This window comes from Lipotes vexillifer, unplaced genomic scaffold (genome assembly GCF_000442215.2).
Source record: "Lipotes vexillifer unplaced genomic scaffold, Lipotes_vexillifer_v1.1 scaffold311, whole genome shotgun sequence".
Classification (NCBI taxonomy): Eukaryota; Metazoa; Chordata; class Mammalia; order Artiodactyla; family Lipotidae; genus Lipotes; species Lipotes vexillifer.
This window is the reverse complement of record NW_006791012.1, coordinates 15,964-30,870: the sequence shown is the minus strand read 5'-3', so window position 1 is coordinate 30,870 and position 14,907 is coordinate 15,964. Positions and strand designations below refer to the sequence as shown.

The following is a 14,907-nucleotide window of genomic DNA, read 5'->3' as shown; positions in this document are numbered from 1 at the left end:
GATATAGAGAGCAAACTAGTGGTTACCAGTGGCGGGCAGGAGGTGGGGGGGGGGGCAACCGAGGGGCTGGGGAAGTGGGAGGTTCAAACTTTTGGGTGTAAGATAGACTCAAGGATCTACTGTACAACACGGGGAACAGAGCTCATATTTTGTTATAACTTCAAATGGAAAGTAACCTTTAAAATTGTATTAAATTTTTTTTTAATTTTTTAAATAAAAAACTCTCCAAAAATAAATTAATTAATTAAAGGTGCTGTGTGTACAGCTGTTGAATAACACGCAGGCCCCTGAGTGTGGGTAATGGTTGATACATATCCCTCAGCAGACCATGAGCACCTTGGTTCTGTGTAATCCCTCCTTACTGCTGAGGTCTGCTCCGTGGGCACCAGATGGACCCTCAGTAAACGTTTGCTGAATGAATCCATGAACGAACCTCCTCCGAGGTTGCATGCACATGTTACCTACTTGTAGGACATTAGTTTCATGTCTAAGTTTATCAGAAATTCATGCCCTTTGTCTGACAGTGACTCTTTTGCACTGGGTGTTTGTATATAACGGTGCTGGAAGATCTTGAGAACCAGGCAGTGAGTTGGGGGGCTTTACTGGGGGCTGCACCCAGAGTAAGGGTCAGTCCCTCCAGGAGCTCCTGCCCCACTGCGTTTCCACTCCCCCAGCGTCCCCACTGCACCTTTGCCCCTGCTGAGCCCCACGCTGTCCTCCTTTGCTACGGAAGGGAGGGCTGGGACGAGGCAGACCAAGCCTGGTCAGAGACGGGCCGGATGAAGCTTTGTCTGAATCCAGGAAATCTCCTTCCGGAGTTGAAGCCTCCCCTCTCCCCTTGTGGTCCCGGTCCTCCACCCTCCCCACTTCACAGGAAAATTCCTTCTTTTTCCAGAAGGAATTAAAATAATTTTCCCCACAATATATTAGCCTTTCTGCTTCAGTTCCTCTCTCTAGAGTAAAATTAAAATCAGGAGAGGAGAGATTGCATATAATGGGAATAAATGCAGTCTGTAGTCTTTACTAAATTATAACTTAATACTGAAAGACCACTGTTTTATAAGCCTTGCAGTAACCAAACCACTTATTATTCTGACTGCAAACAGATTTATGATCTGAAATGGCCACCATGTTTGCTGGCCACGAGGAAACAAAGGGAGGATGAGTTACAGCTCAGCGTCTGACATGATAGCTTCCATCCCACTTGTCCGGCCATGTCTCCTTACGTCTTACAGCTCATTTTCTCCTCACATCAATGCAATGAGGCAGGTGAGGTTCAGTATCTCCATTTTATGGGCATGGAACGTAGAGACTGAAAGATCAAGGGGGCTGTCCTTGACTAACAGTAAGTTTGGAGAACACACGGGATTTCTTTGTATCTTCAAGGAGAGCATCCGTCTGCCGTAGCTCATGCATAAACGTTGTGGGTCCAAGAGCATCCTCTGGCTGCTGTGCCCTCTCCCCACCCACTGCCCAGCCCTGCACCTGCACTTGTGAGGTGCAGCTTCCTCGGGGACAATCTGGCATTCCCAAACCTTGGCTTGGTGGGAGCCGAGTGTTTAGTTCCCTGGCTTTTGGGTCAAAGACATTCCAGGGAGTAAAAGCTGCCTTTAAACAGCTTCCAGTAGCCCCCACTGAGCACTCAGAGTAGGGGTGAGTCACGCCCCAGCTCTGCCATTAACCTGCTGTGTAGCCTCGAACAGGCCATCCAACCTCCCCCTCCGTAAATGGTTGGGAAGAGGGCAGCTTTGAAAGTCTGATCATGCTGTGAACAGTCTCCCCTGAAGACACATGCTCTGAAGGTCATGAGTGTTGTTTCGGGAGGGTCACACCTTCCATCCACTTGAGCCCATCTGTGTACCCCATAGGTCCACTGATCCTGGGTGAGCCACGTGAGCCCTGATACCACAGGGAGGAGCCCCAAGTGCAGATTTTTAAAATACAACTTCAATAGTTTATTTCTCATTGTGCAATGTTAAACAAAGAAAAAGAAAAGCAAAGACAGATTTTTTTTAATTACCATAAACCCACTACCAGCAAAATCACCATTAATATTTGAGTAAATAGCCCTCAGTCTCTCTCTCACTCTTGGCAAACATAAGTCCACTCATTATATCAGGGCTGTTCTCTCAGGTCATTTAAATATTATGTGTAAACATAATGTCTACAGAGTAATTGGTGGTTCTACCATGTATTATTAACTATTCCTTAATTGTTAAACATTTAGGTTGCTTTCCTTTATCATCATCATCATCTGTGCAAACATACCTGATTTTGGGGGGGGCGGAGCTAAAAGTGGAATTGCCAGCTTTATTCAGAAGGGGTACCTATGACAATTAATACCTGTGACAACTTGCCCCTCGCCCCCAGCTCCAAAGGTTGTACCCACTTGCACTCCCGGTAGCTCGGAAGAAGGGGTGGTGGCGGGGACTTAAATCTGTTCCCTTGAACCAGCAGCCCCAGAATACTGACACCGAGGGAGTGGGATCTCTGTTGATGAAAGTTAATAATCATGTCAGGCCACAGCAACTGTCTGTTTTGGGGACTGGCCTAGGCATGTTTGGAAGTGGGCATGATTTGTCTTGGGTGCCTGCCTCATTGGACCCAAGAGCAGCGTTGACTCAGTCACCACACCCCTCCCCTCCCGGAGTCAGCAGAAGCTGCCTCACCCTCTACTCCCTGGAATCCCTCTACTCTTTATCACATCCCATCAGTGGGCTCTAGACTTTGCCTCGTGCATCTCTTACACACACCTATGAGAAACAGGCTCAGGGAAGCAGGCTGAGTTCTGAGAATTGTCCCAAGTCCAGCCCAAGGGGTGGCGGGAACAGCATATCCAGGCAGTGGGAGGCTGTCACCAGGCCCAGGGTGATGGTCCGGAGGCAGATGGCAGTGGTAGGCCATCTCAGTGCCCAGCTGCATAGGCAGCCATCTGCTCTGTCTCCTGCAGGATTTGTCCTTCAGGCTGTTGTTCAAAGAGAAGAATGGGGCCTCCCTGAAAAGACAAACCCACTTCTCATGAGAACTGACTACATAGAGTGTGTTGCCCAGAATGTTGGGCAGCACAGTTTACTTGGCAAACTGTGCTCTTCTCTGGGCCTTAAATCTGCATACTGGGGATGGGAGTGCGGGGAGGGAGAGACCACAGGTATTGCCTTGCCCCCCAAGCTCACATGCTGGTTGCACGCACAGCCGGCCCCACTGCTGACCGCCCTCTCTCTCCGCCCCGCAGTCCGATGGCTCCATCCTGGCAATCGCCCTGCTGATCCTGTTCCTGCTTCTGGCCCTGGCTCTCCTCTGGTGGTTCTGGCCCCTCTGCTGCACCGTGGTAAGTGCCCCAAGCTTCTCCCCCAGCCTCAGACCTCAGGCCACTCACAGCAAAGAATGACACAGGTTAACAGGACCATGAGTAGGTAGACGGCAACAAGAAACTGTGTAAATAATTAACAATAAGTCTAGCGTCTTTTGTACAATTTATACAAAATTGGCAAAAACTAACATGACATGATTTGTCTTGGGTGCCTGCCTCATTGGACCCAAGAGCAGCGTTGACTCAGTCACCACACCCCTCCCCTCCCGGAGTCAGCAGAAGCTGCCTCACCCTCTACTCCCTGGAATCCCTCTACTCTTTATCACATCCCATCAGTGGGCTCTAGACTTTGCCTCGTGCATCTCTTACACACACCTATGAGAAACAGGCTCAGGGAAGCAGGCTGAGTTCTGAGAATTGTCCCAAGTCCAGCCCAAGGGGTGGCGGGAACAGCATATCCAGGCAGTGGGAGGCTGTCACCAGGCCCAGGGTGATGGTCCGGAGGCAGATGGCAGTGGTAGGCCATCTCAGTGCCCAGCTGCATAGGCAGCCATCTGCTCTGTCTCCTGCAGGATTTGTCCTTCAGGCTGTTGTTCAAAGAGAAGAATGGGGCCTCCCTGAAAAGACAAACCCACTTCTCATGAGAACTGACTACATAGAGTGTGTTGCCCAGAATGTTGGGCAGCACAGTTTACTTGGCAAACTGTGCTCTTCTCTGGGCCTTAAATCTGCATACTGGGGATGGGAGTGCGGGGAGGGAGAGACCACAGGTATTGCCTTGCCCCCCAAGCTCACATGCTGGTTGCACGCACAGCCGGCCCCACTGCTGACCGCCCTCTCTCTCCGCCCCGCAGTCCGATGGCTCCATCCTGGCAATCGCCCTGCTGATCCTGTTCCTGCTTCTGGCCCTGGCTCTCCTCTGGTGGTTCTGGCCCCTCTGCTGCACCGTGGTAAGTGCCCCAAGCTTCTCCCCCAGCCTCAGACCTCAGGCCACTCACAGCAAAGAATGACACAGGTTAACAGGACCATGAGTAGGTAGACGGCAACAAGAAACTGTGTAAATAATTAACAATAAGTCTAGCGTCTTTTGTACAATTTATACAAAATTGGCAAAAACTAACATGATCGGGCTTCCCTGGTGGCACAGTGGTTGAGAGTCCGCCTGCCGATGCACGGGACACGGGTTCGTGCCCCGGTCCAGGAAGATCCCACATGCCGCGGAGCAGCTGGGCCCGTGAGCCATGGCCGCTGAGCCTGCGCGTCCGGAGCCTGTGCTCCGCAACGGGAGAGGCCACAACAGTGAGAGGCCCGCATACTGGAAAAAAAAAAAAAACTAACATGATCAATAAAATCATGAGTCATTAGGTGTCAGTATGTGTTAGGGTTTGCCAATGGACACACCATTTTGGGTGGAGCAGCTGAAGGGGCTGCTCTGGGTGCAGTGCCTAGGAAGGATCAGCAGAATACTGTAAATGATGAGTATTACTTGACGTGTAATAAATACACGTGTGTGTGTGTGTGTGTGGCACATGTGCACGTGTGCACACACACGCACACACACACACTTGTTGAGTTGCACCAGCTGATACTCTTCCAAAGCCACCTTGGTCTTAGCAACTAGTCAGCCCATCTGAGAAAGTGCCTCAGGCCTCTTTATTTTTAACAATAAAGAGTGGCACCGGCCTTCCCTGGTGGCGCAGTGGTTGAGAGTCCGCCTGCTGATGCAGGGGACACGGGTTCGTGCCCCGGTCCGGGAAGATCCCACATGCCACGGAGCGGCTGGGCCCATGAGCCATGGCCACTGAGCCTGTGTGTCCAGAGCCTGTGCTCCACAACGGGAGAGGCCACAACAGTGAGAGGCCCGTGGACTGCAAAAAAAAAAAAAAAAGAGTGGCACCTACCTTTATTTTATTCTTTTAGATACCATTTATAGGACACACCTATATGTGCCCAGCACAAGATCAGTAAGGACCTCCTCCCCATCATCGTCACCTGGAGCCACCACATAGCTCTGGCCAGCATTCCCAAATAGCGCAGGGCCTGGAATAACCTGCCATCACCTGCCGTGCCCAAATGATATGTGCTTGTCTATCAGTTTCTATTCCCTGGCCCCCAAACCAGGAAAAGACCAAATAAAGTAATATCCAAATGAAAAAAAAAAACATTAGCTCTATGCAAGTCTAGTTCTAGCACATGCCCTGACTTCATGCACAATCAGAGCATGCGCTGTAAAGGCAGGTGCGTTTGAAGTGAGTGCTGCTCCACTGCCACAGCTTCTCCCATTCCCTGCATCTCAGTTCTTCCATGGCAGGCCCAGCAGAGGAAAATAGATGGTGAGCCTCTCCAGGCTAGAGCTTGTCTTCACTTTATCTCTGGAAATCCAGCATTTAGCATACAGTGCAAGGTGACTCAAATCTGTGTGTAGGACAGAAACCGAAGCCTCATAGAGCACTAGACTTGAACAAAAGGGGGAAATGGTTTCAAACAACACTTTAAAGAGATGATAAATGGATGAATGCAAAACTCAGTCAGGATGTGGATCCCTGTGGCAAGGATTCTGGAAAGAAAGAGGCTTTTGCACCAATAGAAGCCTCTGGTTTTGAGGGGAAAAGATGACCTGTAGCAGACAAGAATGTGTGGGTGGGAGGGACCCTGGTGGGAGGGACAGGTGCACGTCTCAGGTCAATTAGTATAATCCAGGCTGGAGTGATTTCACCAAGATTTTAAGCAGTCTTAAGCACAGCAGCCCCAGAGTTAAATGTTTAAATACTTAAGGCTGCATAACCATTTTATTTTTAAGGTTAAAAAAAAAAACTGAGGCAGCCAGACTGCTTTCTATGGTGATTCAAAAGGAAACATATCTTCAAGTCTGGAATTCTCGGGGGAAGAGAACTTTCAGAGGGCTCTTAAAGAAGAGGGTGGCTGGGAGTGTTGGTGGTGGCAGCCTGAGGTGAACACTGGGGCTTCTGTTGTAGTAGGCATCACCCTTTGTTCACTTAGTCCCTTTGATTATTAAAAACAGTTACCTCTGGGTGGGGGCAGCTAGTAACAATACAACAGCCAAGCAGTACTCCACCATTTACTGGTTGTGTGATCTTGGGCAAGTTACTTAACCTCTCTGTGCCCCAGTTTCCTCATTTATATGATGAGGACGATGAGAGCTCTGACCTCACAGGTAGATGGTGAAAATTAAAGGATTATCTATATAGGAATATCTATATATCTGCTTAAGATTGTTCCTTGTATTATTATTAATAATAATTACTATTATTAATATTTTAAAATATTTACTATAATAGGAATATATAACTGTACTGTATGGCATTCAATTTATATTAGTGAGAAATTTCTCTTTTTTCCAGTTTTATTGAAATAGAATTGACAGATAGCATTTTATAAGTTTATGGTATACAACTTAATGATTTGGTACATGTATGTATTGCAAAAAGTTTACCATAATAAGTTAACATCCATCACCCCACATAGTTACACATTTTTCCTTGTGATAAGAACTTTTAAGATTACTTTCTTAGCAACTGTCAAATGTACAATACAGTATTCTAAACTATAGTCATCATGTTGTACATTATATACCCCGAGCTTTACTACCTTCACTCAATTACTCCACCCCCAACCCTGTACCCCAGCCCCCACCTCTGGCAACCACAAATCTGATCTGTTTCTATGAATTTGATTCTTTTAGACTCCACATGTAAATGAAATCATACAGTATTTGTCTTTCTCTGCCTGACTTATTTCACTTAGCATAATGCCCTCAAGGTCCATCCATGCTGTTGCAAATGGAAGGATTTCCTTCTTTTTTATGGCTGAATACTATTCCATCGTATATGTATACCACATCTTCTTTACCCATTCATCCTTCAATGTACACTTAAGTTGCTTACATGTCTTGGCTATTGTAAATAATGTTGCATCGAACATGAGAGTGTCTGTATCTCTTCAGGATAGTGATTTTGTTTCCTTCAGATATATACCCAAAATTGGAATTGCTAGGTCATATGGTAGCTCTATTTCTAACTTTTTGAGGAGCCTCCATACTGTTTTCCATAGTGGCTGCACCAATTTACATTCCCATGAACAGTGTACAAGGATTCCCACTAATACTTGTTATCTCGTCTTCTTTTTTTTTTTTTTTTTTTTTTTTTTTTTGCGGTACGCGGGCCTCTCACTGCTGTGGCCTCTCCTGTTGCGGAGCACAGGCTCCAGACGCACAGGCTCAGCGGCCATGGCTCACAGGCCCAGCCGCTCCGCAGCATGGGATCTTCCCGGACCGGGGCATGAACCCATGTCCCCTGCCTCGGCAGGCGGACTCTCAACCGCTGCGCCACCAGGGAAGCCCCTCTTGTCTTCTTGATGATAGCAATCTTAACAGGCATGCAGTGATATCTTATCATGGTTTTAATTTCCAGGAAAATGTCTCTTATTTAATGCCTTTCATTATTGGAGGCAGGATCACACAAGGTCAGATTGCTTTGCAATATTCAGAATATTTTTCAGCGAATCTATCTGGTTAAGCCTATGTTGCTTTGGAAGACAGCAAAAATGTCTTAATGTGGCCTGATTTTGTAAGTCCTGAGGAATTTCTTTACAAGGGAAGATCTTAGCGATTGATTTTCCTGTTTACGAAGTCTTTAAAAACTGCCCTTCCACATATTTCTGAAAGCTGTCTGGGGCTCTGATGCTTAGTGTGCCCCCCAAATTACTCGTTGATCGCTGGCTTTCTTTATGAGTGATGATGTTCTGAGGAGGACAGGGTAAATTCACATGTTTTCTAAAGGGAGTATACAGGAAGGAGGGCAAACGTCATCTCCCCGCACCCCAGGATGCAGTATGCAGCAAGTTTCTCTCCCCCGCGTGACAGCACGCCCTCACCACAGTCTGGGACTAGCACAGGGCATCCTTGTAAATGACAGTCCTGAAACCTGCCCTGTCTTGAGTGTGGGAAATGCCCCATGACCTGGTACCAAAGCCATATCACCATGATGGGAAATAGCCAGAGAGAAGAAAGGGTCTGTAACATGAGGAGCCCATGAGGTTTGCCTTCCTCCTGCTTCTTCACAGTTCTTCCGGGGAATAATAGTCAAAATCTTTAACAATTTGCAAGGCCTCCATCCCAATTGAGCCAAACATTAACCCTTTAGTGGCTGGATATGGGATGGGATGGGGGATGGTCCATGAAGTCCTGTAGGGTGGCAGGGGTACAAGGGCAGGCACTCAGGTCACCGTTTACTAATCATAAAGAGCACTTTAACATGTAACGACCAGTATGGCCAGATCAGGCATAACAGACACTACGAGGCCAGCCTTCTGCAGCCGTCAGCATCCTCTTGCTTCCTGCTGGTCCTGGAAGAAGAAATCTGAAGGCTGAGAGTGACTGGTGCTACCCATTGCATTTTGCCTTTCTGAAAGGACCCCATTCCCAGCTGGCTCTTATCTCCCACCTAGATGGAACCTGGGTTAACTTATTGCCCGCGTAGCAGAGAATAATCTATCAGTAATGACTGATGGAGACAGAATTGGCCAGGTCTTGGATCGAAACTTTTCAGTGTTTCCCAATGTGGCCCTCAGTATCCCCAGGTAAATCTTCGCCTTCTAAGATTCCTAACTTTATTCACTGGCACAAAAAAAATTCACATTGGAAGAGAGAGTCATTGGCCTATGCACCCTGTGCTTATTTGCATTTTCAAAAAGGGAATTCAGGGGCCAATATTTTACAAAAAAATAAATGAATAAATAAAACCCTGCCTGCCTCAGTTCCACAAGGGACATTGCCAGAACGCTTTAAGTCATGCTATGGCCACTCCATCCACTTATAAGTTTGGTCCAATATTATTGAAATCTCTAAATTGAACTTTAAAAAAAAGGAAGACTAGGAAATCTGCATGAGAAGAGGATCATGGGAGAAAAGAGTTGAAATGTACTGGATGAGTAAACGTATGAACATATGGAGGAAAAATGTCCACAATGAATCAGTGGTATTAGAGGTAAATATTATCTAATACAGATCTGGAAAATGCAGGTAACCCTGAGAGTCTACCATCATCCCAGCCAAGAGGCAGCACCCTGAAAGCCTGCAGTCTAACTAGGATGGTAGCTTTACGTACACAGGCAAAGGCCACCACATCCTGCCTAAATTTCAGCAGGTCACCAGACACTGATAGATTGTGATTAGCAATGGGGACTGGCTCCTCCAAATCAAAAATCTGGGGGAGAGGATAAATGCCTGCCTGGTGTCTTAACCTATGGACCCCATGTTGACGCTTTCATGAACACCCTAGATTACCTAATGCCCAGCCCACTTGCCCTGCCCCATCCTTATACCGAGACAGAGCAATTGATAGTCTTCTCTCCTGCTCCATGATGATCCCTTCAAAAGAGAATTGCCCAAGCATGCTGTTGGGGCCACTGCACATTTACGAGGCCTTCTCATTGCTTAGCAAACTCTCACCTCATCCTTATGGAGCCCCAGATTCCACCCCCATGGTGTCTCTCCCAGACTGTTCCCGTTCTCCCGGAGATGACTGTCCTATCTCTGGCTCTTTCACTCTCAACAGACAACCTACTCTTCTGTCTCAATGAGAGGTGGAAGCTGTCCTGTGATAAACCTTCCACTTCAAGTAGCACTTTCATGCATGCTGCTCCAACATCCCTCCCCTCCCCGGATGCAGCCTGGCCCCTCTGCCTCTCTTACCACTCATGTCCTTTATTTTGTTCTCTCTCATTCACCTCTGCCTGTGCTATCTTCATCCTTTCCTCTCCTCTCTCTTCTTCCCTGCTGCCTACTGGCCTCTTTCAGCCTTTAAAAATGTCTCATACATTATTCCTCCTTCAAGCCGCCCTCTTCCTTCTCCCTCCCTTTCATCTGCCAACTTCTCTGCAGAGCAGACTGTCCACAATTCCTTCCATTCACTCTTCGGCCCACTGCACCCTGGCCTCCATCAGCATCATTGCTCTAGTCCATACACTGCAAGCCTGAACTCCCCAGCCAGGGATCTCTGCTCATTTCGCCTTCTACTGTAGCTCTTTCAGCAATGGGCACTCTCTTCTTTCAACTCTCTCCTCTGCTGGCTGCTGCCAACTCTTCTAAATCTGTCTTCAGTTTTCCCCTGTCTCCTTCTGCTGCCACTCACCTCTTGTTCTCCAGGATTGTCTTCAACCTTCTCTACACATTGTCCCTGGGCAATATCACTAATGCTCATGACTTCGGCTACGATGGATAAGCTGACGGCTACTTAATGTGTCCACCCATTGCTGGCCTCGGCTTCAGAAGACCAGGCCCATAGTATCGGTACCCAATGGGCATCTCAAACGTAGGCATCTCTCCCCATTGTGTCCCAGCTAAATTCATCATGTTTTCCCCAGAACTGCTCTTCATCGATAGATATGTCACCATCCTCTGAGCTGCCCAAACTCTAGACTGAAGAGTGATTGCCAAGGTCTCCTCTGTCTCTCCTTGTCTTCTCTCACTTCACAGTTGTCTGTAGAGCATCCTTTTCTCTCACACCCCATCTCATCTGATACGTCCATCTGCACCCTCTACCCCAGCATAAGCATAATACGTGGCACTCAGTAGTTGCTTAATAAATAGTTGTGGAATGAATGGATGAATGAATGTCATTGCCTTAGTCTGAGGTTCTGCATCTCCCACCAGAACTATTGCAATAACTTTCTAACCGCTCTTTTAGCCTTTCTCACTGTCACTAGGTTTTTTTCCCTTAAAAAGAGAAAAATAATCAGGTCGTCGTCCCACTCACTTCCATGCCCCAAATCCTCTTGACTGTTCAAGATCTCTAAAGTAGACTTCAAATTCCTTGACATGGCGTACGTAGACCCTTCTCATCCTGGCCACAACCCACTTCTCCACCTCACCTCCCACCTACTCTTCCCTGTGCCTGGATCCCCTTGGCACCCTGTGCGGACTCCTTCATGGCACTGACCATGGTGTTGTAACTGATTGTTTGCTTGTCAATCTTCCCCTGTAGACATATGCTATTGGAAGCCAGGGCTGTAGTTCCCCAGAGCATAACCATGCCTGGCTCAAGACTGTTACTCAGTATATCTCAAAGTTCATTGAGGAGCTAAATGGAAGGAGGGCCATCTCCAGGCACACTCTATTCTTTGGGATTCCTTGAACATACCTCATAGCTACTAATGATCTCTTTGCTTATATTGTTTCTGCCTGCTGAAATATTTTCATCTTCTTTATCTACTCTGTCAACAATTCCTCTTTCTTCAAAGCCCGGTTCACTGATCACTCCATCTCAGTAGCTTTCCTTTTTCCCGCCTGGGGAGAATTAGCACCAACCTCCCTTGGTTTTCTTTTTTTTTTTTTTTTACATCTTTATTGGGGTATAATTGCTTTACAATGGTGTGTTAGTTTCTGCTTTATAACAGAGTGAGTCAGTTATACATATATATATGTTCCCATATCTCTTCCCTCTTTGTCTCCCTCCCTCCCACCCTCCCTATCCCACCCCTCCAGACAGCCACAAAGAACCGAGCCGGTTTCCCTGTGCCATGCGGCTGCTTCCCACTGGCTATCTACCTTACGTTTGTTAGTATATATAATACTATATATATATAGTATAGTATAGTATACTATAGTATACTATATAGTATAGTATAGTATAGTATATATATATACTCCCTTGGTTTTCATAGCACTTTTTTCACACATCTATTAGCGAATTTTCTCATTCTGTCGCAAGTGTTCATTCATATATATGTTCCTGTCACTATACAATGAACTCCTCCAGGGGACGGAGAAGCTTGTGACAGAAAATCATCCCACAAAGAAGTATAGGGCCTAGTATGTAATTCATATGTTTTCCAAACTAAACTAAAGGGGGGAAGGGGAATGGATAAGAAAGGAACCCGCAAACCGGTAGAACTGTAGGGCATGGTAGTTTCATGGGTGTTTGTATTGTTAGTATCAGGTTTCATAAATTACATACATGTTACACACATTGTTTTATATGTATCAAATATTACATAACAAAAGACACTTTTATCAGCTTCTTAAGTAAAATTCTAGAAATCTGCCTATTTCATTAGAGGGTTAATTGTATATCAGGAACCCCGAATCAAAAGATCTTGCCATATTTTGCCAGGTGAAAAAGTTTCTGGAGATTCGTTGCATAACAAGGTGAATATACTTAACATTACTGAACTGTACACTTAAAAATGGTTAAGATTAGGTTATGTGTTTTTTACCACAACTAGAGAGAAAATAAAAAGAGATCCTGCTGCAGGGTTGGAATTCTTCTGCAGCCCAGCTAATTAAACTACACTATTAAGGTGAAATCAAATCATTATATTTCTGTTCAAATAATGGCAAATATTGTTGGGAGAGGATCATGTGCATGCTTTGAGAACTTCTCCCTAGAGAAACAAAATGCGGTTCCCTTTTGTTTTGGTTTGTTTTTAAAGGCCTCGTAGGTATCTTATGAACAGTTTTTAAAGAATTATGTAAAGGATCATGTTTAATTCACTTTATTGAATTTCCAGGGTAGTTCAATGAATGACAAATTGCAAGGGACAAAAACTAATCAGGAACTTGACATGCCTTAAATTGAAAGAAAACTGAATTCTTCAAATAATGCCCTCCACACCTTTAAGCATAGCATTTAATTTTCAGGGGCAGACAACCAAACCTAACATCACCAAAGGGATTCACTGAAGCATATTTAGTAGAAACCTGACAAGTACAAGCAGTTCCATAGCCAGGCATCATGGGCCTAGACTCATCGTGCTTTCTGGATCCCTTTCCAGCCTCCACCCATTCCCATCTGGACACACCTCTCTCTGCAGCTGACAAGGTCGCTTCCCACTAGCATGCAGAGCCCTGCCATGGCCTGCCCTCACCTCAGAGCTCTGCACCACACGCCAGTCTGTTCTCATCTCCACCTTGCCCTCGTGGCTTCCCTCATCCCTGCTGGGCTGGCCCTGCGACTTGCCTGGAAACCCACACGCCACCATCCTCCTGCCCCTAGGTGAGCTGGAAAGAGGCGAGCTGTCATTAAAGACAATGGGGTTCCAATATGAGATCTGCCTCCATCAATATGAGAGAGATCTGCCTCCATCAAAGGCAAATCTTTTAACCTTCATTTCCTCACGTGAAAAATTAGAAAATTGGAACCATGTTGGCGCTAAGGTAGCTTCCTTGTATTCTTACCTCCTATAAGTGAATCTACTCCTCTCCTTCAACATTTCCTGGCCTGTGGTCCTCAAACCTGGTTACACATCAAAATATGATGCAAGTATCAGGGGCAGCATTTCCAGACGTTGTCCACCTAAACTTCTTTTGACCCTGGAACCCTCCCTTGACCCTTACCCATTAACATACTGACATCTAGAAGGGCACTAGTCCTTCCCAAACACCTATTGACATCCTGATGTCTGGAAGGACACTAACATTCTGCCAAAGACCATTTGGGAAACATAAGCCCAGAGAATGCTGAATTGGCTGAAAGTCAGATTCCTGGGTCCCTAGGTGTGGTCTCTTTACCGCCCTCCTCGAAGGCTGTGTCAATGCCAACAAGCTCAAACACACTGTGAACATCATCCCGCACCCTTGTTCCTTGTGTGTCCTGCTCAGATCCCACAGGCACTGCCAGTGGCTGGAATCACCTTGCCCATAACCCAGGGAGACCAGATGCTCCTCTAAGCCTCAGGGAATCTGAATTCATGATTTTTTTTTTAACTGTCTCAGTGTTTCGCAGTGACTGGCGCATCATCTAGTGAAGAATATGCATAGCTGCTCTTTGAAATTACCATGTACATCATTTAGGCCTTATCAACTAATGTTAAAATTCTTGCCACTACTCTCTCTTGAATTATGTATGAATTTGGCCTTTTAAATAATTCCAGTCTTAAGGGAGATAAGATGACAGGCCAAAAATTATTTGGAATTTGAGTTCCAAATGTAAAAAACAAAAAAGTTGAGCTCATTTCTTTGAAAATTTCTTGTACTACATTCTAGATCAACACCCTTGGCACTAGACTTTACTAAACTTTTACAGTGTAAAATTACTGGATTCAAGCAGTACTTGGCCAGCTCTAATCAACTGTGAGGTTTCTATTACATTTATACTGTTTGTATAGTAAGATTCATTTATCTGTCATCAGCTAGTATTTCATGTTTCCTGGACATTTTCCACATTGCATTGCCTAGTTTCCCTTGGTGTCTTGATTTTAATTAAAAGGATATTTATTATAAGGTCGGGGAATCAGAATGGAAGCCTAAATTGTAAAAGCATGAGAGCAAGCATCCCCTTCCATCCATGAGATTAAAGCCTTTTGTTAGGTGGCTTTTCAGATCTCATTGGCATTTCTTCTGTACACAGCCTTCTTCTGATGGCTTCTCCTCACACAGAACCTATGAGGCCAGGGAGGTAGCAAAGGAGTTGGAATTAAGATATCAGCCCAGAAGTCCCAGGATATGCGACATTTTAAGTCAAAGGCTCCAAATACAACATTTAGGCATCTAAATACAACATTTATTTGAGTTACCCCTCTGAGCATGCAAGAGGTAATCATTTGTGAAAAATCAATTACTCCTGGCTGGTGATACACTG

At 45.9% G+C, this 14,907-nt stretch overlaps 1 protein-coding gene across 1 annotated transcript in view; it reads left to right on the top strand.

Moving 5' to 3' along the window:
* The window catches only part of ANTXR1 (ANTXR cell adhesion molecule 1), a 147,508-nt gene extending 138,816 nt beyond the window's left edge, over window positions 1-8,692 (top strand). The window contains exons 13-15 of the mRNA XM_007464151.1: window positions 3,233-3,328; window positions 4,165-4,260; window positions 8,597-8,692. Coding sequence (XP_007464213.1) covers window positions 3,233-3,328; window positions 4,165-4,260; window positions 8,597-8,692 — 288 coding nt within the window. The remainder of the gene's footprint in view (window positions 1-3,232; window positions 3,329-4,164; window positions 4,261-8,596) is intronic.
* Window positions 8,693-14,907: the final 6,215 nt, after the last annotated feature.